General features: G+C 35.9%; 2 protein-coding genes across 3 annotated transcripts; one reads left to right on the plus strand and one right to left on the minus strand.

Moving 5' to 3' along the window:
- The first annotated feature begins 247 nt into the window (after positions 1–247).
- Positions 248–15,259, plus strand: LOC124446610 (protein Wnt-4-like). Of its 2 annotated transcripts, none has more exons than XM_046997452.1 (4): positions 248–583; positions 1,235–1,497; positions 6,230–6,531; positions 12,557–15,259. In XM_046997452.1, exons 1-4 carry the CDS (start codon positions 501–503, stop codon positions 13,085–13,087), a joined length of 1,179 nt encoding a protein of 392 aa, XP_046853408.1. In that variant the 5' UTR covers positions 248–500; the 3' UTR covers positions 13,088–15,259. The 2 variants fall into 2 exon arrangements, with proteins under 2 accessions (XP_046853408.1, XP_046853407.1); XM_046997451.1 differs by lacking the exon at positions 12,557–15,259 and adding an exon at positions 10,540–11,557 and having other exon boundaries at positions 249–583.
- LOC124446612 lies at positions 15,205–23,588 on the minus strand. Its single transcript, XM_046997453.1, has 7 exons — positions 23,345–23,588; positions 20,010–20,101; positions 19,568–19,687; positions 19,334–19,447; positions 19,095–19,205; positions 18,658–18,771; positions 15,205–16,331 (listed from the first exon to the last, which is right to left on the minus strand). The coding sequence occupies exons 5-7, from the start codon at positions 19,130–19,132 to the stop codon at positions 15,752–15,754; spliced, it is 732 nt and encodes a 243-aa protein (XP_046853409.1). The 5' UTR covers positions 19,133–19,205; positions 19,334–19,447; positions 19,568–19,687; positions 20,010–20,101; positions 23,345–23,588; the 3' UTR covers positions 15,205–15,751.
- Positions 23,589–24,923: the final 1,335 nt, after the last annotated feature.

Genomic DNA, 24,923 nt, shown 5'->3' on the forward strand with positions numbered 1-24,923 from the left:
ATTCTTCAAGAATATGAAACGTTTGCCTTATATCTCGTTCATCACTCGTAATGCGCCAGTGCAACTGTGCTGCGTGGGTCACTTTCGTACACAATATAAGTTTATCGATTTTAAAATTTGTATAAAAGCGACGGTAAACAAAGCAAGTCTCTCGTCAAAGGTCGACTTTAGTTCCGGCAGATGTCGCAAGCATTCCAGTCTAATTAATTTGCTCGGTTCACCAGGATGGTGAAGGGAAGATGCGAAATATACGTTGTATTCCGCCGCGGTCGTCGTACACGAAAGGTCGCGCATTCATCGGCCACTGACTGCGAGCTCGAGCTGCGCTCGGCAAAAAGGATTTAAAAGCTTGCTCAAACACACGAACTGGCACAGTGTCGTTGACCACGCTACTCTTCGAACGCATAAGTTCACTAGTCGACACCAAGCACAGTCTTACTGCCGTATCGTCTAGAAGATCGAGGTCAAAATTGCCATATCTGTTTCTATTACTTATCAATATGAGGCCCAAAATGTTGACAATACAATGTGGAATAATGGTGATTTTGCTCACGCTACAAGACGTGCACTCATTTCGCTGGCTGTAAGTGTGCTATAAATATTATACAATTTTTTGGTGATCAGTTCGCGACCTGCACGAGTTGTGGCGTTAAAATTCGGAGCGTTGGGCGCTTCCTTTTGCATGATTATTTCAAATATGAAAGTATGTATGTATGACTAGATATTATTTTCATAAAGGAAGCTATGTATCCATTTTTAAAATAATCTTTATATATTGAAAAGTTTTCTTTCAGAAATTAATCCCTTTAATCAAATGATCAAATGAAAATTCCAATACTCAACATTGGCCATATGTATTGTCGATTATTTCACGAAGCGAACGGAAATTTATTCGTAGTTTCATGTCCTATTTCATTAATTCAATACACAAGCGTGCCACTTTATGAAACCAATCTAGTACCACCGCTCGGGGCAAAGTAAATGTTGTGACTATTTTTTCACGCTGCACTGTTGTACGGCCTTAACATTTGTGATCACTCATTGTTATCGCATCAGATACACGAGTTGGTTTATTGCTTTAGATTGCTTTAATGAGTTCCTTTCAGAAACAGCGCTGCAGTAACAGCATAAAAGGACGAAAAAGGAACTCTGTAAAATATCTTTCCTATACTGAAACACGAACATTTCTCACTGACTTGTATTTTTTATGTTGGCGTCATTTTACGGACTAAAGGGGAATAAACAGTACGGAGGTAAATCAATCGCAAGTTGAAGATCTCCGTCGTTACCTGTGTTCGTCATCACCGCGTGCAAGCAGGAATAAACTTTTGGACAAGGAACAGAAAAAAATTTGCAGAAAAAAGATCAGAATGATGAAATATGTCGTCATCGCTGCCGAACTTGCGAAGACCGAATGCTTGCGCTTGACAAAGTACGAAAGATGGGATTGCAAGGCAGTACTCCAGTTACCAAAGTTCTCAAAAGACCTGCGAGCTGGTATGTAGTAGCAGTAGAATTTATTTATGATATTTTCCATCGCACATCATACAATTTAACAGATTTTTCTTCAGTATTTATGTTGTCAAATACGCCAAGCTATTCGATGAAATGGTTTCTCTTGATAAGAATTAACTAATCATCAATCAGACATGTTTATTGGATTACGTGTATAAAATCTAATATTGTACTTCGCTACATAACCATCAAAAACGGATATAGACGTTGAATATTTGCCGGCGTTCTTCCGTGAAAATATTTCGTGCTTACGGGGCATATAAGTAACGTGTCAAAATTGTTTAACACCGATTTTTTCAATTAGTCATCACGCCGAAACAAGCTTGGCAGATTTATTGCTCATAGATATGCATAGGTACATAAAGGGCACACTATTTAACTGCTACATACCGTATATCCTCCAGCGCTCATGGTCATACTGTTTGAGTACTATCTTGACGTATTACAGAATGGTTTTTTAGAGAAACAAAATCATGTACGCCTAACACCAATACATACAATGAAACCAAGCAACAAAAATATACGTTTATACTATTCAGCAGTATCATGATAATTCAACGTTTATTGCGTGTAACCGTACACTCTTGAACTGCTTACAAGATCTCTATCAACATTGCACTTGAGATGGGTAATACACAATCTTAGATACTTCACATAAACAAAAGCCGATGTCCGGCCACTTAAGTCAAGCAGCAGTTGACATTTTGAGTGCCTATACACGTGGTTGTATACGAGCACTGAAGGATGGATGGACATCAAGCTGTTGTAAATCGTCAATACGTTGCTTATTCAAGTAACAGTTGTTCGTTGTTAACAAATCACCCCACTGCAGATAAAACACGAATAGAATTCAATAATTTAGACCCAGTGTTTGGTTAACTGTCAACTCTACACGGCAAAAATAATAACCAATACGACTTTCCTGTCAAGGCTTGTGTTTACTTTGAAGATTACAGAGAGTTTTTCATGAGTACATTGGCTAAACTCTTTCAAACATGAGGACAAACGTTCCCTGCGTGAACACTTACTATCAATACGTATGAGACGGGTATCTAATAACTAGCAAGATTATCCCAGTTGCATAAGACTCGTTCGTTTGAAAATGAGTTTGTTTAACGTGTAATAGTATGTTGATTAAAATCGAGTTGGTTTTCGTCTGGGATATTTTATCGAGTCAACTATTCAACAGAAGTACAAAGTGATGATTTAGTGAGTGCGGTCACCATTTAAGTCGTGAACACAATAGAATTATAAATATGTCTATAGTGGAGAACAGTATAGATATAGTTACACATACATAAATATGATCCCTTCTTCTATATGAAAGGCCATAGTATGAATTAAAATAATCAGAGTTTAAAAAGAGGAAAACATCGTGCATTTTATTGGTGTTGTTCATGCGGGAATTTTTATTACACTGAACGGCACAATCTTGATCTAATTTACAATGTGCTAAAAATAAATACAAAGGTTATATGTTTTTGTACCAAGAAAGATTAGGAGCGAGTACAGTTGTTTCCAACGGCATCACAATCTAAAGTTTATACTCATGCAGTCGAATATATGAAATACATGACCATATCTGTCCTGTATATAGCTAGAGTAGACTTCATTACTTAGAGGTGGTGCACAGGAAACAAAACTATTTAGTCGGTGTGTATTCATTTTTTACTGGCCATAGAATTGTTTGTTGAATTTACCAGCAGCAAACTTCTCCATAAAAAGAGTATTGACATATGGCTGGCATGAAAAATACGAAGGGTGTCATTTCTACAAAAGGAAAACGCTCGAAGAAAAATAGAAAAAAATAGAAAAGAAAATAGAATGAAAAATAGTTTCACACAATCTTGATCTAATTTACGATGTGCTGAAAAGAAAAAAAACCCAGTTTATAGGTGTGCTCTTATTCGATATACGTCATTAATCAGCCAAAAGCATAAGAAAATATATACCAGGCAGGTCATTTGTAAAATATTATCAATTTCAATCGCAGCAGGTATGTGATAGTCGGCAAACATCTAAGTTGATTTAACTACTTTTAAGGTCATTGAAAGCTCTTATTTCTCTATTCAAATCTTACCCATTTTATCTTAATCGCGTTTACTCGATCACTATTCAAGTCACGTTTTAAATATTCTTCTCAACCAAACATGGTTTCGTCTCTAAGGAAAGCATGTAGGCGTTTGAATATACGCTTCATGCAAACTATAGTAATCCGGGTATAGAATTGCTTAAGTACAAATTCATCAACACAATGGTACAGTTACAATGGGGATTAAAAACGATCGCTTTCATTGAATCGACGAACAAATAAATCATCCTTTTCTAATGCAATTTCAAAAGTTTTACCTTTTGCAAATTTTCGAAATTACTAACCCAATTATTTCGAAACGAATTTCATTTCCTTTAATTTGTTTCCAAATGAGGAACAAAGCAATATATATGTGTATAGTTGTATTATGTATATGCTACATACATAATATTTCAAGAAAAAGGCCTTATGTCGTTGAATCTTTTTTTAACACCACTCATATCAAAATCACTTGTATACAAGACGGCCACGTGCAGCAAACAAATTAAAGAAAGGACATTTGATAGATGTCTACACAAAATTAAAGTTACCAATTTGGGATTCGGTGAAATTTCAATGCAATAAAAATTGATGTGCAGCGCCCGAACCTTGAACCGAAAATTAAAATTAAAGCTGCGTTGATAAAATTATTCAGCGGATATTAACAAGTATACGTAGCGCTCTATATAATTGAAAGCTTATCAAGTTATCATGTGAAAACAACTACATTTGATGCGTGGCTGATGATACAAATTGATGTACGATGTCCACGTCTTAAACGACTATCACGTCATAGCTATAACGACCAAAATATGTTGTATGAAGTATTAATGTGCGTGGGATTTTTTCCGACACGATTGATTAAAAGTGTTGAAGTATCTTAATATGATTCATATTTGTCGCTTGAACCCAAGCTTTATTTGAAAATTGAAGTTTACTTGTAACTTCGTTCGAATAATATAAAATTTATAACCAACTGAGTTAAAATGAGTTATATGTATGAGTGCAAATATTTGACAATGAATCTCGGAGATAAAATAATCAAGTCTATGAGTTTTTTGACGCTACAATATCAATAAGAATTTATTCAGTTAGTTTCACTTTTTATTATTGCCATTTCCCACATTGTAAATTTGTATTGAACATAGAGCAATGTAGATCTTGTTGAAATTACAGTAACAATCACGTTACAAAACTTACAATTCTACAACTCCTATATTTCTACTGAACCTACATTTCTGCCACACTACACATCTACGAAACCTACATTACTACAAAACCTGCATAACTACAAAACCTACGTTACTACAAAACCTGCATTTCTGCAAAACCTACATTTCTACAAAACATGCATTTCTACAAACCTACATTACTGCAAAACCTACATTTTTACAAAACCTACATATCTACAAAGACTAAATATCTACATAACTTACAGTGCTACAAAACCTGCATTTCTACAAAACCTACATTTCTACAACTTCCACAACAGCCTTATTTGTGACATGCAAACACATTTCAACAACAGGTAGAATTTTACCACAACTATAATCCAAAACATAAATCAATGTGAAAAGCTATATCTACAACAGCTATATAGACTCGTATAATAGAAAAGCTTCTACCGCATGCATATTTTGTAAAATAGCTATAGTTTCAACAACAGCTATGTGTGCAAAACAGTATAATGAAGGTCAGAGCTACTGCTACTGCTACAACAGCTATACATTTGACAATAAAAATCCTCTATAACAGCTGTATCTGACAGGTATCTTCAGTTAAGGTTTTGCAACAGCTATGTGTCCAAAACTGCACCGATTGAAGAAAAGCTTTATTTTAATAACAGCTACGTTTGTACATAAGCTGCGTATATATTAATAGCTACCATTGACTTCTATAACAGGTTTCTGCAACAGCCAAAGCTATATCTACAAAAGTTGTACATTTGTTCAACACATATTTATGTTACTACAATTGATTCTCACTACAGATTTCTGCGACAGCAGAAGTAATTTGTCGAAAATAGTAGCTAACGAAGACAGGACTATTTCTACAACAGCTACATTTGCACAATAAAAAAGTTCTATGAACCGCTATATTTGTTATAACAGCTATATATCTGTACAAGCACTATAGTCCAAAATAAGTTATAATTTTACAATTATACACCAAACATTTTTGGCGCATAATACATTTCTACATCACTTACATCTACAACACTAACATTGTTGAGATCGCACTACAGCAAATATCTCTGTACAAAATGCCAACGTTACGGTTAAAAGGCAGATTGTTTTTCAAAAGATTGCCTGCACCTCGAGGTCCCATATAGTAGTCTCTTTCATATAAATCTAGCCTGCCTCAAACAACACAAAGGATAAACAAAAAAATATGCGAAGCCATATTTTCTTGTTCATTTCTTGTTAACTCGATCACTCATTTGCACGCGAAAATAAGCATGCAAAGCTTTTATGTAATTGTACGAATTTCACGGATTGTATTAGATGTAAGTTTGTCATTCTAAGCAAAATTTTACCATAAACAAAATTGATGTATCTCACTCGTAACTGAACTAAACACCACAACTTTGATGCATATGCTGTCTCTACTTGCTATTTTACGTATATTACTCTTCATTTTCAGGTACAAGAGAAGCAGCGTTTTTGCATGCCCTCTCATCGGCAGCACTTGTCTTTGCCATAACTCAAGGTTGCACGACAGATGGTGTGTGCGATTGTGGAAGGGAGCCCGGTCTATCCTTGCTTCAAAGCTACAGACGCAAGCATGGCAGTGACCGGTACACGTATGCCTGGCGTGGCTGTCATGACAACATTGCTATTGCTACACGATTCAGTAAAGACTTTCTCGATCGCCGCGAAGTAAAGAAAACAAAATCTGTTCCAAGAAAAGTTTTAAATTTACATAACAATGACCTAGGACGCAAGGTAAGTCATAGAAAACGTCGCAAGGATAGAAATGTTTTTGCGCTTGATGCAAACAATAGCACAGTTCAAAAATTTAGACAATTTCTAAATGTGGCGTGATTCCATCGCTTGCAATGCATTAAAGGCATTTAAAATCAGATCTATACTATGTATTTAACACCCACCATTGAGTCCATCAACACGACAACAAAAAGTCGTACCATTTTACATGGTAAACAAATGCCGATTATTTATTTACAAGGATCAACATTTTTATGTTTCCATTTAGCACAGCTTGCTTCTACGTAACAGAGTAAATCAAATTTTGCATTCGGACTTTTGATTTAGCTTAGCTTCAATATTCATCGAAAATAACTCTTTATGTGTTGGCTTGCTTGTAGCCTCAATTAACGAACAAAGAACAACACGCTACTTTTTTAATTTTGACACATCTTCAAGTCAAGGGAATTGCAATATTAAGACCATATTAGAACGACGTCAAAGTATAGGTTCTTATGACGACAGGCCATGTACGAAAGTTTTGGGTAGACGTCATGAATATGATCAGTTTATTAAATGGGTGCTGTCTTTTAGGTAGGGATAGAAACCAAGAACTCAACAGTTGAATTATGCTTGTACACACCCACAGGAATTTATAAACATACATAAGCTTATAAGGATAACAAACAGATCAACATTCCAGACGTGCTATCCTACTCATGAAATGAAGAACAACATTGATTTGTCCCTGTGTATCATACAACTTCAAAAAGCACTTTCTTGAGATATGATTTCTAACTTGATTTCAACATAGTTACAACATGACTATATATTTTACTACTTTATTCCCCGAATCATTTTGAAAAAAATGTGCTCTAGGATGCATGTCAAACGAATGTTGGTGTATGGATTGTATTGCGCGGTTATCCATTCCAACGTTTGCGCATGTGTCCTTGAATGCCAGCATTGAGTGCGTGCATTTATATTCAGGAAATATTTATGTATGTATAGTCTCAACAAGTGCTACTCCACGAGAAGCAATCATGAAAGAAGCAAATCAAGCAAACACAGTAAAACACAATAAGCTGAATAGTCACATGAATTGACAAACAAACCAACAGCTGACAAATTAATTTCTGTATTTGTATTGACGTCAACGACGCAGCAGCAAAAACTGTTGCGATTCCAAACAAATACCAATGGTCTGAATCATGTGATTCATGCATTCATGTTTGCGATTAAGGCCCGTGTTACAGACAAGATCAGAAAAATATAGAGCTTCTTTGGATGTTAATGGGAGTAGTATAGTTATGGGTGAAAACGTCAATGTTACAATGAACAACAAGCATCGTTCACTTATTTCATATAAGATTATTTTGAAAAGTTCCCAGCATTGAGGGTATATTTATTTAAAGTATCTCACTTATATGCATGATTTTCGTTCATTACTTAGTATCTTCACGTATAATCATCAAACATGTAAAATAGATATAGCCGATACATGAAAACAGTCGTAATGAGAGTAGGGAAAATTTTTCAAAAGCTCAATTGCATGGATGCCACACTCGATGAACATCGCAACAATAATAATGTTTCGCTTATTGTCACTGTTATATGCCATTCACGATCTATTCTATGATGAAAAAATAAATTGAGCGTTAAAACAATACATATAAAAGAAAATGTTAATGGCTCCTTCTAAAATAGAGTAGCGCTCATTTTACCAAAACAAACAGGAACCAAACCACCAAAACCCTTTAATGTCTTTAGAGCAACTAACTGATCACTTCAAAACGTGTTTTTCTTAAGTCGTGTTGGATAATGTGTATGTTTTGTCTTTATTTGCTGTTTACATGAATAATGTATCAGTCAAGCAACTATGCATGCTCAGAAAGGAGTTTTCCTCTTCATAGTCTACTTCTCGAGTCTCCTGCTATTGATTATCGAGTCTGACGTACGCAACGCGTAGGCTTCAGACGATCAATTTCAGTGGAATCTTCCACTGCGATTAAAGCAGAGAATTATCGTCTCAATACAACTGGGTGACAACAGGTGACTGAATGCTGTTTTGATATCATGTGCAATAATTTTAATTAATGAATGAAAAATGTTTGGCTCTCGTATTAAGTAGTGAATGAGTGAACTAGGTATAAGGATTAACATTTAGGTCATTCATACACCCAACGGTTAATACGAACGGAAACAAAATGTCACTGCAGACAGAGCTTTAAAAGATGAGATACCTCAGATGACGGTTGGCAATCGTTCCGAAATCATTTCAATGTCGATAGCTGCCATGAATGAAAGGCTTTAGTAATGAATTTTTAAAGAACTCAAGTAATGGCGGTGTAAAAGGAAAAAAATATTTAAATAACTTTAGGTAATTCAGTAGCTAAACAGGTAATTTCTCATGGGCATTTCCAACAACACGTTACGTTCTACAAGATTAATAGAAAATGCTTCCTAAGATGTCAAACCATTTGCCAAAAATCTTTATGCTTAATTCCATCGACTTTCTGAATTTCATGTTATTCTTATTTATGTTGTGATTAAAAAAACACGTCTGTGTCTTGTATAAAAAGTACCATATTAGGTAAATATTTACTAAACCAATTGTGAGAACGCGTCCTTAATGGATGAACCCAAAACTTCTATTAATTGAAGTATCATAATGTTCCTCAAGTTTTTGCCTCAGAACATAGTTTGATGAAGTAAAATATGTTTGTTTACTTGAAGATAAGTAGTAATTTTAGTTTCATTCAAACAGCTAAAATAGGATAAGAAAAAACCCTCCTAAATATGACGCAATGGTATGAAATAACCGTCTCGTAGACCAGAAAGGTAAACTATGCCATAAATATGAGATGAATTTCAACGACTTGCCTTAATCTCTTCTCAATATGTGCCAAAAATAGTTGACATTGCATTTTTCCCTTCATATTCTCAACAGTTGGGGATACCTCGACACCATCGCCATTTTGTACTAATTGAACGCAGATTGCAACTTTTTTAAAACACGCGCTTACACTTTTAGTATATATATATATAGCTGAATACCTCGACGATTACCGTAGTTTTGCTCTGATAGTAATAATTAAAAAACTAAGATTCATTAAATAATCGATCAAATATACAGCTCCACACACTTCAAATGATGACGAGTTATTAGTATAATTAATGTCATCAGTTTTTTCTGTACCGAATTCAAACACGGCATGAACCGAGTTTATCTTGTTTTTGAATTTACTAAACTTTTCTATTGTCTAATCATATATTCTAGGAAATCGAAGTAACTCGCATACAACAAACAAATTTGCAGCGAAATTTTGTATTCGTGGTTAAGAATTTCAATCTATTTAGTTGCTTCCATGCACTGAATATGTAACGATTGTTATGCTAAAATGACTCAAGTCAGCGGTCCATAGGATGCCGTTGCCCGGTACAATTGACGATAGTATAGTTTATAAACCATGGTCATATAATCACACCACTAAAACTACAAGTAGTATATGTCTATATAATGGTCGAGAATAAATAATGATATGCCCATATGAAGTTGTCAGAACTCAGATGACAAACATTTGCATCGCGGATGGATAAAATGCTTGCACGCAGCACATTATTTACATACAACGGCTGATTTCAATTAATAAATTGTTGAACTTGCCTTACAATACCATTCTACATATGCGAGGGGCTATGTCACTGCTTACCATGTACTAAATCAGGTTTGGCAAAAAAAAGAAACCCGGACAAAAAATCGACGACTTGCGTACATAAACGACTGGTATTTTTCCAAGAGCATCTCATTCAAATAAACGGAAGAAGAGCGGCACGCGTTTCCGGTAAAACCAACTTGGAACACGACTAAAGTTTCTTAGCGCACTGTAAGTATTATGAATTAAAATTTTTAATTTCTTTTGATACACATTCCTTCATGAAAATGCATAGCACGACAGAAGTGACATAGCCCCACTCTATGCGCTAAATGCAAAAGTAAAACGCGATCTCTGTTTGATCCATTGACAGGTTGTCGCAAGAAGCCTGTCGGTGAAATGCCGCTGCCCTGGGCTGCAGGAATGCAACGAACAAAAATGCGTTTACCATCTCACCGATCCTTTTAGCAGCATTGCTCAAGAAATCTTCAAGAAATACGAGCAAGCAAAAAAAGTATTTGCTGAGAAGGCAAAACAAGAGAGACACGGTATGGTGCTTAAATTCATAAAGTACAGCAAGAAGAAGAAAATTGAACAAAACGAAATGGCTTACCTTAAATCTCAAGATTTCTGCTTGCCCGACGTAAAGAAAGGGAGAAATTACCCGGGTACGAAAGGCCGTGTCTGCGGTAGAAGATTACAATACGAAAAATCAAAGTTGCAAACGCTCATCGATCTCAATCCAACTATGAAGATCGGTTTTAACGTGTGCAAGACGTTGTGCTGCGGTCGCGGGTTTGCTCAGAAAATCGTCATTGAACATGTGAGGTGCCGCTGTAGGTTTTTAGTGGATGATGGAATCAAATTTCGATGTAGGAATTGCACCGCCCTCGCCATTATATCTATATGCAAATAATGGAGAGATTTACATCATGTAACAGTTCTAAATAGACAGCAAATCTCAAATAATCTGAGTACGAAAATGCTCCAGTGTCCCCAATTAGAGACTAGAAATGATGTTGAAGTTCTAGACATTTGTAGTTAGAGTTAGTTAAATAATATTTCATAGGTAATGCTCATGGACCAGTGATTGTACTATAGGGAAAGTTTTTGAAGTATTTCACAGACATTTGCACGACAAGGAAAAATTATTATTCTTAAATTGCCGTAGAACAATATACTCCTAACTTCAATTGCATCAAATTTCTAATAATGAAAACATCAATTGATGCTTTAATTTCTGTGACAGGTTTCGAACACAAAAGTATTTCTAAGACTTTCCTGGAAAATATTCACATCGACAGCATAGTTTTAAATTTGACATATGCAAACATGTAAATTATCGTAACAATGTGACATATATTAATAAAAATGAAATGCATAACAGATAATTAACTTGAGAGCAGTTAGATATCTTTTTTCAGCGGCAAAGCATGGCGCCAAAATACTTTGCAACGGCGTATTCTTGGATATAACTTTTATAGCTTCTTACATTTCAAAACATCTCAAAAAGTAATTCTATTGTTTGGGCATTCCATTATTTGGTAATTAATTGCCAATCGCACCGTGATATTAGTGGCGTCACCGGCTCGATAATTTTGGGAGGGTGGCCTTCCTCCTCAGAGCGTTTCGAGGAAAAGGTTTCGAAAGGAAAAACCCAAACGCAGGTGGCAAAGGAAAAACCTGAATGCAGGTTGCAAAACAAAACGAAAAAGACCCAAAGAAAATCCCTGCCAGATTTGTGGCAATAATTGTTGAACAACTCGGCGATTTCTTGCACTCAAATGATTATGCCATCATTCCCTTTCGTTTGCATTGTTATTTTTCTATTTTTTACGTCATTTGTTGCTAATGTGAGTTTAGGGTGTAAAGGCCTGACGAAAATATGTTTTTTTCCTTGCAAATAAGAACGTACTAATACAGACCATGCAGGCCCTGGTTCAGATACTTGTGTAAGCGATTAAAATGAATAATCATAAACTACGTTATGCTATAGTAATCTAATAGCTTACATTTACTGATACGTGTAAGAATGATCGAGCATATAGAATCGCAAAGTCATAAGCTTATAGGAGGTGGTTATTCAAATAATTGCTTTACAACTTAAGTTTATGAAATGTTGAAGAAATAAAAAAGAGGGGGAGCCTCCCTAACTTTATTCAAAATTCTAAGCTTCCTGAGCCCCTCCCCCCTCCCCACGAGCTTCGCTACAATACACACCTGATCTTGGTCAGAACACACGGAAAGTAACGCAATTATTTATCAGGCCGAATTAATAAATCTTACTTCAAATGTCACAAACAGTATTTGTCCGCCAGTCCGCTGGACACTAGCTTTGAACTTAAAATTTTTGCATGGTGAGAAAATTTATCACTGATTTCCTTTTTAAGGTTGTTCGTGATAGTCTGGTTCTGGACTGTAAGTGCCATGGCATAACGGCACAATGCACAAAACGTTACTGCAGGCGCATTTTGACGATAGAATTTCCCAAGGTGTCGAAAAAGATCTTTGCCGCGTATAAAAATGCCATGCAGGTGAAACTGAAGAAAACTAGCAGCACCAAGATGGAGCTCATCCCAAAACGGAAGAAATTCCGCAGACCTGGTGAGCTCGCAAAATCCATGACATATCTCTACAGATCCAGGGACTTTTGCTCATACGATAGGCGCAACAAGTTGCCCGGAACAAGCGGTCGTACTTGCGGGCACAAGTACGAATACCCAAGCTCACAAACGTCATCAAAGCGGGCCATCGTCGACAGATTGCTGGTAAGCAAATGCAAAATGTTGTGCTGCGGACGCGGGCACCAGACGGTATTGGAAAATGTCAAGATAAAATGTCGTTGCAAGTTCGACTTCAGAATTATGGATGTGCGATGCAAGACATGTACAGCACGAAAAAACACGTACGTATGCAATTAATGGAATGACAACACACGCTGATTGGTCGTAATTTCTGATGACCATCGGCGCAAATGCACTGTACTCAAAAAATGGACACGAGCAAACAATACATACGAGCGTATCATTTTATCCGTTTGACAAAGTGTTGCAGTTACATAGATTGGGGAAAGACAAAAACTTCAAAGCACTATTCTTCCTTCGCGAACGCAACCCAATAAGTCTATTACTTAAGTCTATTACGAGGTAAATTTTATTGCATAAGGTATCATAGCAAAATATATAACGCAGCACATTTCAAAAAGAATAAATTTTAATATTTAACGCATGTCGTGCGCTTTAGAAGAATAAAACGGCACAAAGTATTCGGGAGAATGTAGATAGAATCAAAGTTTATGAAAAATCAATGGATAATACTGTGTGCTCAACAGGGTGCAGCTATGTAAAAAAGATCTTTTGAAATTGACTTGTTGTACAAAGGCAACCACGGGCCACGAAATTGTCAGCTGCATGCATGCATGTTAAAATCTTTGTCACATGCACAAGAGCTTTTCGGCACTTGGGAATTTAAAACAACTTCTACCTGTAAAATCCGTATAATGATGCACCATTCGCTTTTACACCCCGATCGAGCTGGAAGTAAGCAATTTTTCTATTTAGTATAACCCAATTGTTGAATTTTACGAACGTGCCATTAAATACACAATTTTCTTCAAAAATGTTGCACTAGTTATCCTTATTTAAAGGCTGCTGCCAGCAATAAGACTGATATGATATTATTTTGTATCAGACCATCAACTTGGCTGAATTGCAAGTCAAGAATATGACATTCATTCCTTTGCAATCAAAATGAAGCGTTTACCTTTGTTTACCTTAGAAAATATAGATGTTTTTACAAATATGTCGTTTTGGACTACAAAAGCTTGGATCTTATCGTCTTTGCAAGATGATAACACTTTGTGAAAATTTCGGCAAACTTTTGCTTTAAACGTGAATTATTAGTAAAATAACATTCTCGTGCAATACTATTCCATATTGATTTTGTGAAAGTATCTTGCTGGGAAGTTACACATGCGTAGTGAAAAAACACGCCACAGTTTTAGCCGGAGTGGGCCTTCTGTTGGATGTCTATACTGTGTTTATGCTGAACTGGTGAATGTGGCAGTTTATATTTTAGTTGGCAAAAAGTTACAAAGGGAAACTGGGTATATCAGCTATGATTTTCTCAAGTTAGTCCCAAACAATGATATGGTAATCGAAGAGAGATTTTTGGTACTTACATTCACAATACTATATTCCGGTCTTTGATTATAAATAGTAGTTTAATGGACACTCGACATGAATCCGCTGATTTATAAGATTTTTCTGGGTGTTAATGAGTAAAAGTGCTGTTTATTCACCTTTCAAGACTTCCAGCATCAGTTCAATCTTTAAAAAAATGGTGACAAAAGCGTCGAGCCAGTAAAAACATTGCTTTCGTCGGCCGCGAAGCATGCCAATTTTTTCTATTGCAATGCAAATACTAATCTGTGCAACCTCTGGAAAACAATGAATGGAATAAATTTTCTAAAGAAACCAACAGAAAATTTTTGTTGAAAATTTTGCATGGTAGGAGAAAAATTCGTGCTGGTTTTGCCAGCCCTGGCCCTCGATGAATTAATTTCACAGAATACCTTGTGCAAAATAAAACATCGACATGAGCACACCAGAAAAAATTAATGACCGATAAAATTATCCAAGTGCGGCGGGATAGGTTTTTTACCAACATCTCACACTTTTAAAAAACTTCCAACACATTTTCATTAGATCCTGTACTTGGAAGGCTTTTCCAAGATTCAAATATTTTTCTGGCGAACGGAAAACGGTATTCTTCACTTGCAACCATTCTCTTGAGATTTACCAAACAATGTTGCTCGCCCACGTCGGCTGGTGCCAACAATAGCACTGATAAAATATTCTTTTGTATCATACCACCAACATGGCTGAATTGCAACTCAAGAATACTGGCATCAAGAATCACAATCGCTGCTGGTACAAGAAAATACTACTTTTGTTTACCTTAATCTAATCATTTGACGCTTAATACTTTTTCTCAAATATATGTTAAAAACATTTCACACGTCAGCAATTTCAGCATGTTCAATTTAGTAAATAAATATAATATGACCACAATAACGATATATGCAACGTTGATTTTGCGTTAATTTATACTATTATATACTTAAACATCTTTTTCTTTATATATGCTAAATTCGTACTTTACAATTAATTAACAGGTCAGAGGGCGAATAGCGTTATCCATTGAATAGTAAAATTTCAAACTTGTAAAAATGTTGTTTATATTTTCCTTACGACATAGAAATTTTTGTAATCTTGGAAGAAATATTTTCTTTTAGGGAATGCTCATTTCAAACCTTACATTTTTCTCTTTTAAGAGGGCTATTTTAAACGTTCAAAAAATTTGCTATCCAGTGGATAGCGCTATTCGGTCTTCGCGCGGTCGGCCGCAGTATATTAGCACCCTCTTGTAACTATTCAGGCACGTTAACACTTACTAGCACATAGAGTCTTTAGTCCACGCATGGTTTTCCAACAGACAATGCCTTTGTCGTCCGAACAAAATCCAACTAAACAGCTAGCAGACCTCCTTATACACATATGAGCAAATCAGTAAAACTTGAAGTTTCACTCGCTGTGAGAGCAAGTTTCCCACAACACATCTTCATTGGGAGACTTGATTTTTCTCCAAGTGAGTTTACACGTTTTCCAAGACACGTTCAAAACGAGGTATAGTTCTATCATGCATAGCATCAAACTCACGTGATCATTTACACTCACGCGCAGACTGTGCAACGTGGCAACGAGCGCTACCAAGACGCTTTCCATGTGCACAATAATGGAGCATATGCCGTAGTAGACCAAAAAGAAGTTGGAGCGCTTATGTCCGTTCAGTATTGCCAAAAATGCTATGTGACTTACAGGGCAAAGGGTATTGTTTATGACCTGCCACATGCATTGAAACGGTAGCACAAATGGGGTCACCAGCCCAACAATGAGCATTCTGGCGTATCCCATGAGCCAGGTATTGTACCAGGGCCCAATTTGTGTTTTGATGTTCATGGTAATAGTCCACGAGCCACTGAACATGCATTTGCTGAAGAGAAAAAAACACAGAGTTCGTAATATGTTCCACAGCGAATAGGAAACTTCCAAGAATAGGTAAGACTTTAAGTCAATGCTCCGCAAAGCAGGGCAGTACTGGAACCTAGAACAAGTAAATACAGAAAAAAGCTTGTAATTTCCATTAAATGCACCGAGATGAGCTTTGAAAACGGTTAGGTAAACCTTCCACAACGTATGTCTAGCCTTGCAAAAGCCAATTTAAGTAATTTTACTCTTTCCAAGAAACTATATATGCTAAGGCTCAAAAAGGTCTGCTCAAGCTTTGTATGGTGAAGTTGGATAATGAGGATCATACAGAGGATCATAATTCTTTGCCAAAGATTAGTTAACTAAATAAATGGCATGTCTAACTTATGTAAAGCCCTGTATAAAGCAGGAGGAGGACCCAGCGAAATATTACATATTATAAATATTATGAATATTACAATGCATTTTTATTTATTTTTTTCACTCAACTCACAACAGATGTTTTAGTACTTTTGCCATAGCTACCTTATTTTCATGCATTGAGCACTTTCTTATGATTGCATCGTAAAGCATCAAACAAATGTTTGTTAAAGCTAGTTATATAATAACCATTAGAATTCGAGCAATTTCATTGGTCGAGAGCTATAAGAGGACATACGCACTGAATTGATGTCACAGAAATTTCTTGTTTTTGAATTAACAAACGAATGGCGAAAATATTTGAATATGTACCTTAATTTATCCCTGAATGGGTAAATGAAGAACATTCATAAGACCTAGTTGATTTGTGCCTCGTTAGCCAATAGCATTTCTTCAATTCAATAGATCATGTACGCGTGATACTTGCATAATATTTACTTTTAAAAGTGTCAGGGAAAACAAAAACAACTTGTTTGCCAGTTATAAATGGGAATTTTTATGGGTTTTGTTATAAAAAACAAATACATCCTATTTGACCGTTGTTGAACAGACGTGCAACGGTTAAATGTATTTTGTTTGTACGTCAACATGAGTTGATATTTTACGAAAAAAATATGTTTTACTTCCCTAAAATTGTATGTATGTATGTATGATTTCAATAAAAAATCTATGAAAATAGATACAATCGGTCCATGCTGCACAAATATGGCCAAAATGTTTAACGGTTTTCTTATGTGGTGCCATTTTTTTCATAAATACAAGAGCTTTAGCTACTCCATATAGTTTTTACATAAAGTGGTTCTCATAAAGTGCGAAAAAAATGTGAAACATTATTGGGCGTTATGGTTATTGATCCGCGTCCCGCTAAAATCATAGGAAAAAAACAATCGACTAATGATTTCGACAGTAATATAGAATGCGCTTTACTTTAACATTGTTTATTAACCAGTCCCGTTTTTGTCATCAGACATCTAGTCCTCGTTATCTGGTATAGCATAAAAAAGCAAGCACAAACCAAAGCACATGCACTTACCCTCTTAATTAAATTTAAATAAAACTAAAGGAATGATTTCTAGCTTGATATCTTCGAATTGCGTTCGTGCAAGTACTTAGCTAACAAATTAAGGATTCGGGGTTCTTGCAAACAACAATCGAAATTTCAAGAGCACTCCCCAAAGCTGTATATTCACTTAGATGTTATAGATGCTGCACGTGGTTGGTTAAAATTTTCGTGGCTTGCGTGTTATAGTTATTGATGTATTTATTAACAATCTTTTCGTTTTTGTTTCTGTTAGATTTACCATATCAAAAAATAAACATATTACATTACGGAGTCGATGAAAAACCTCAATTTTGTGTGATTGTCAAGCACTTTTCAAGCACTTTTCAAGCACTTGACTTTTCAAAGACTTTTCAAGTGCCCAATTGAGTGTTTAATCAAAGGACTTTTCAAAGGTCTTTAAGAACCTGAACGAGACCTGTTGAATTATGGAGTACCAGGGAACATTTAAGTTATGCACGCATCACACAATTAGGGTTTAATTGCTCTTCGTTTGTTTACACTTTGAAGCATTAGATTCAGTAAGTCAGAATTTGCAGACAATGACCAAATATTTAAAATACACTAACATTTCAAGTATCACTAATTAAGGTGTTTCTCAACACAAAGTGCATCTAAAAACAAAGAGGTCTAAACGTTTATGCCAAACATGTGTAGACTTTCCATTGTTTTAACGCTGTTTGCCCCCCTTCCCCTCAATGCAATTTTCCTTTGCTAGGCATTTGTTCGTAAGTAATTCGTAAATAATTCCTTGAATAGAAAACAGTTTTGGTTACGAAAAAAGCTCATTCACTAATTACAGTCATATAAAACAAGTTATCCGAGGACAAAAATACGTACTTCAGGCTAGAATTGCGGTAGTTGATTTTCGACAGGATGGTCTAAACCGTATTATATTTCAAGAAAAATGAGGCTATGTTTTGGCATTAGGAAGTACCATAAGTGAAAAGGAAATACATACCTTATGGTGGATCCGGGATATCCATATCCGGTAACAAAATAGTTCAACAAAGATACTGGGCTCGGTAAAGCTATAATCAATGCAGTTCCGGTCAGAAGCACTTTGATGATATACCTAAAAGATAGACATTTTTTATGTTTAGTATAGGTAACAGCATGGTTTCGAGTGCAATTTGGGAAAAAGATGCACGAGTGAGTTTTTAACGAGTGACTCTGAAGATGACTACCGCTATGGTTGTCGAAACGTCAGTCAACCACAACAACAACAGTCCTTCTCAGGACTCTACTAACCCGGACGATCTACATCTACAAACACGTAAGAATATCCATTCATGATCATAATTTGTTATTTTATCAAATCGTAGCTAATTATGAAATACTTGATATATAATCAGTATAATCGATAGGCTTTTTTGTTCGTAAGTACAATAGACGCACCTTGTACAAGTGTTCACGCGATCGTTCGAATCATTCATATAAATACCGTGGACTCGAATGAAAATGCGATGCGCCAGACGTAAAGGACCATTAACAAACAAGTAGATCTTCCTGTGGAAATAAAATTTACTGTTGCAGCATTTTCAATCCCCAAGATTTCATATATATACTTCGAGATTCACGTCTATTTCGATCACTAATAACTTTTATAAGAGCTGAATGTTGTCAAAATGTTTTACCTTGCCCAAAAGATTGGAGGAGCCAGAATCGATTCGCCGAGCCAAAAAAGGATTTCGCTCAGGAATGAAGGAAAATATCGCTCAATTATTGTTTTGGTGAGTCGCACAAGTACCCTATCAATTGAAAAGAGACTGAATAAGAAAATTCAGGACACGCAAGTAATTAAATTACAGTAAGAATCATGCAGCATGAAGATAAAGAAAATGTTTACCAAGAACTGATGGTCATAATACCTCGCGACATTTTTCGCCGTGATATAACGACGGAAAATCCAATTTACAACAGGTGTCAAAAGAGTCAGCAATGGCGAGATGACGTATCGGTTCACCCAACCCCAAACCTTACCAAAGAATCTATAGAAATATTGTTAACAGAATTTGGAGAAGGCAGACGATCAATTTCATTGATGGATAATTGCAACGATGAAAATTTTGTTTTCACATGCATGACATGAAAATTCATCAGATCATAGAATGTCAAGAAGAAAGTTGATGGCAAAAAATTTCCGGCAAAGTAGCTGATTTCAACCTATATTAATAATCTCAAGTTATCTATCCGATAGCATAGGAAAAAAATAAAAACCATTACACGGGTGTTTCTGTAATTCTGTGCCTTAAATTGTTTCTAAAGTTTCAGCAAGTTTTAAACGTTTTGAAAAAATAAAAAATTACATACACAAGAAAACCAGCAGTGATTGCGTATAGTACATCCAAAAGGTGAAGCACTGGTCCAAGTGGAGGCAACGGGACGATGAGAATGAGTGAGAACTAAGGAAAAAACACAGTATGTTCTTTGCAAAAACGTTTTGCTTTACAAACACCATTGCTTAGCAGCGTCTCAACTAAAATACTTCTTTGGGGATGCAAAACAATAACATTTCATTATTTTAAAAATGTTAAAATATATCAAAAACAAAGCCTGCTTTCCACCAGTACTTTGAGAATAAAACTCAGTGCAATACAGATAAGTTACACCAAGATAAGAGGGAATTTATTGAATAAATTTCCTCTACTGAGATAGGTTTCTGAAAAACTAAGAGCGTAGACAGTGATATTAACCAATAACATCTCGACTTGAATTGTTAAACTATTATTCTTTCTCAATTTTATAGATGATAGATATATGATGCATGTAGACACTCATGTGAAACACGTACATTTTTATTTCCCATTAATAAGTTCCTTGCCCAAAGCTAGCTCATTTAAAACAAATTTGAAACGGTACTGAAGAAAATTGATTAAGCTATGTTGCCAATACAAAGGGATGAATTTATTCATTCCATGAAATTTACGCTTTCGAAATGGTTCGGAAGCTTTTGACATTTTTAATCCACGTTTAAGAAAAAATAGACGACTTAACATCAGAAATTTGAACAAGAGAAAATGAAAATTCTTGATTTAGGCAAGGATGAATAAATTCACGAGTGATAAATGAGTAGAAAGCTTTCTAAATAGGAAGAAAAAGATGTATGACGGTTTTTTAATGACTGCACGGAATTTTGAGACTTTTTTTGCCTCTTGGAATGTGGTGGCCAACAGTAAACGACACGCAGTGATAACCCAATCGTACAGAGAAATCTTTTAGTTTGCTTCTAACGGCTGAATGGAATAGTATTAAGTATATTCTCTGATGATGGCTTTGGAATAAAGCTCTAACGGTAAAGTCAGGGTGTTTCAAAACAGGGACCGCAGCAGATCGATAATCGGGGGGGGGGGTATATAATCCCATATGCATGTTATAATCCGTAGAAAACAAAGATTCCAAAGGAGCTTAATCATTGAGTTATATTAAGACTGGAGGGAGCATGTCATCCAAATTCTTATAAATTATTAGCGCGCGGTCCGTGGTCCGGATTTTGGTTGTCAAAGTCAGCGGAAAGACGTGGCTCATAAAATTAAAATTTTTTTCGCTCACCGGATTTGACAACCACGATTGCGATTATATAAAATCTCAAAGTGGAAGTTTTGACAACCAAAATCCGCCATTACCGCCATGTTTTTGACAACATAGTGTTCAGTTCATTGAAGAGTCCCCTTTATACCTCCAATTATTTATATAACTCACTGAGCTTAATACGGTAAATCATTCATTTATGAATATTAGCCACCCTCCCATTGATAGATCTTTCCCAGTCAATGAAAAAAATGCCCACTTTTAATGATTTAGCAGTAATTGATGCCCAAAGATCCGTAAAAGCAATTGAATGTAATAATACATACGAATATTGCATAAACTGTATTGAATGCACATTGCAAATCCCGGGATGAAATCAAACACACAGTGAACAAAATGGCATAAAATCATTTAATATGGTACACTTGTACTTTATTGGCTTCTTTTTTTGCAAACGCACAGAAAGAAAAGGAAATCCGAGTTTTCGCAAACTAGTATCAATACTAGTTTTGCTGATCAGAGTTGAAGAGTGTTAGCCGGATATGTCAAATCATACCAATATATGGCTAACTGGGATCAATTACTGCTGAATCATGCAAAATTTGACTGTCGGCTGATTTCAAAAATGAGCAATTTTTTCAGACACCATCTAGACTTAACAAGGGAGGACCAACAACGGAATGGATTAAACTGTCTTAGAAACTTGACCTCTTTAAATGCTACCTAGTTACCAGTATCAATGAAAAATTACTAAGAAAACGTCTCCTCGATGCGTGCATGTTTAATGTTTGGAAATTCAAAACGATTTATCAAGTTACCCTCATGCATTTGATTCACAAAAGGAAATCCTTTCAGTAACGCTAGCTGGCTATATGAAAACATGCCTTTACACGATAAAGTCATAGATATGTCGCTAAAAGAAACTGTATGGTTCAAAATTATATTTCCAACACCATCGTCTTCAATTGAACAATTAAAATAACTCAGAGTAAAATATACCACTACCCCTTCATCCCTTCTTATTAATGAGCTTGCAGTATTATTGCACATTATTGCATAGTGCATACAAAGGTACTGTACTAATTGGGCGAGAGCGATCGAATTAGAACCAATTAGAATAATCAATTCTAATTTTCTTGAGCGCAAAAATAAAACATGCACGATCTAGATACATAGTAGGTCGAATGCAAAAAGCAAAAAAAAAACTTCTATACTTCAGTAATAGCAAAGAAAAATGCCTGATTGACACGCATATAGCCACATAAAGCCGAGAGAAGAGCAAGCGTGCCTCCAAGCAAAAAGAAAAATACGTAAGTGATATGAATACCCAGACATTTAGCCCACAGGATACGGATAGTAAATTGACTCCAACATTCATGCAAATCATCTTTGACAACTTTTAAGATTAGAAGGCGCTGCCTCTAAATATAATGCGATTAATGGCGAAATGACAGTCCGCAAATAAAGTGAACAGACTGGGTCAAAGTCTAACTTTAAACAAAGCACGTGGATCAGCATTGTTTCAAGGCGAAAGTACGACAGCTGCAAAATAAAGCGACAGACAAACCTCATAATTTGCAAGTTGCAACTTCCACTGAGAGGCATATGTAGCACAAGTTGAACGCCATTTTTATGTCCTCAATCAGACAATAGGTAAAATCAAACATTTAGTTTGGCCTTGCCTCATATGAAATACTGGTATGTATTTACGTCGCAATTCATGACATTTTTTATTCATTCTCGTTTCTGACGTAAATCAAACGAGTACGCTTTCAAGAGCAGCTGTGAGCAAACACATATTAGTTTCTAGCATAAATTCGAAATACGGACGTAAAATAAGTTTCACCACAAGGATATGACTTATTTCTGGCTGTGGAACTGTACCTACAAGCATAAGCGAGCTATGCCAGACTCAATAAAAACGACAGAGACTTAAAAGGCATGCCCGTTGTATTCTTGACTTGAAATTCAGCCATGTTGGTGGTCTGATACAAAAAATATTTTATCAGAGTTATTGCCAGCCGGTGTGAGCGAGCAACATTGTTGACAAGTCTCAAGAGAATGGTTGCAAGTCAAGAATTGACAAGCACACGAAGGAATGCATATTAAAAACTTACCAATAAGAAAGTCGAACTTATGTTCGGATGCCATCAAATAACCACGTAATAATAATAAGAAAGTTAAATATAAACACACGAATGACTGCAGCAACAATCACGACGCGTGTGTCCGTTATATTTGTCATTCTCGCTCATTGCTGTGTGATCTAAGTGAAGTGAAGCGCACAAGCAGCAAAGGTAAACACATATTCTATTGCGCAACTTCCTGTAAATAAAAACATGCGATAGATTACAGGAAGAGAATCTTTGCCCCCTTTAAATACGTCACAAGATTGTTTTACTGCTCCGTAAAAAATGGGAAGAATAAATAAGAAAGAAAGATGTGAAATGTTTTAATTTTCTACACAGGCTATAAGACACCGCGTGCTCCTAAATTTATCGACCAGAATTAAATAGGGCGAGCGTGCAATAGTACAAATAATTAATAAATCACATGACAAGACATGGGCATATCACGAGTGGTGACAGATCACATATAAATGTCCATAAAGCCTGGATGACTTAAGTCCCTTTTTCTCCAAAAAATGCATGGGACGCGATTTTTTTGTCTTCTATAGAAGAAATTGCAAATTGTAACGAGCTTTATCTTCAACACGTCAATATGTAAATATTGAAACCTGTAATATGGACATTGGAGAGTTTAGTGTCAATAATTTGTCCCTTTACAAATCGTAAGATCACGTTTACGTTCGTTACTGCGCAACAAAGCTGCTCGTGTTTCATTTAAATCAATTGATTGTCATGGAGATTGCCAGTGACCACATTATTCATACAAAGCAAATTTATTTAATAATGGGGAGAATGAATGCGAGCACAGGGGATGTGTTGATTAGGATATGAATGAACATAAATTCGCTAATTTACAATCGCGAATGGTTCAACAGTGCAAGAAATAAGCATGCAAAAATCTAAATGCTGAAAAGAAAGTCCATTGCAGTTTTTGGCTAGGCACTTTAAGATCATATAATTTTCAATGACACATAGTACAATCACCGTATTCCCCTCTAATTAGCCCAAAGTCTTATTAGTCCCCTTCCGCCTTCTAATAATCCACCACTTGAAAGGCATCGTAAAATAAGTCCCCCCCCCAGTGAGCTAAAAGAGCAAATGCCATAAGCACGATGACGTATTGCAGTTTCACAGTGAGATATTAGCGAGTTTACGAATTGTAAAATCCTAGAACGCCGCGTTTAACCCATTAACTGCGCAGGCGCGCACCAAGTTTAGGCCACTTAGCGTGATGGCGACGCCGTGAAAAGCTGTTGTGAGAAGGCGTCTTGAAAATCCAAAATGGCGGAATAATTAACAAAGACGAAGAGGTAAATTTTTCGTATTTTTTAAAGGTTGTGAGAGAAGAAATATTTTAAACATGAGGTGTTAGTTAAGAATTTCTTTTGACAGCAAAAGAAAAGTAATTAATAGAGAATTTTATTCAAATTCGCTGTATTTCCAATATGGCAGCTCAGGACCTTTGGTGTCGACGTCTTGGAATGTCTGTCATTTGGAAACCAAATTTTTCGTGTACGCGGATGCTGCGAGACAAAGGCGTCGCCATCGCAAAAACAGCCAGACGTAA

Source organism: Xenia sp. Carnegie-2017, unplaced genomic scaffold (assembly GCF_021976095.1).
Source record: "Xenia sp. Carnegie-2017 unplaced genomic scaffold, XeniaSp_v1 HiC_scaffold_22, whole genome shotgun sequence".
Taxonomy (NCBI): Eukaryota; Metazoa; Cnidaria; class Anthozoa; order Malacalcyonacea; family Xeniidae; genus Xenia; species Xenia sp. Carnegie-2017.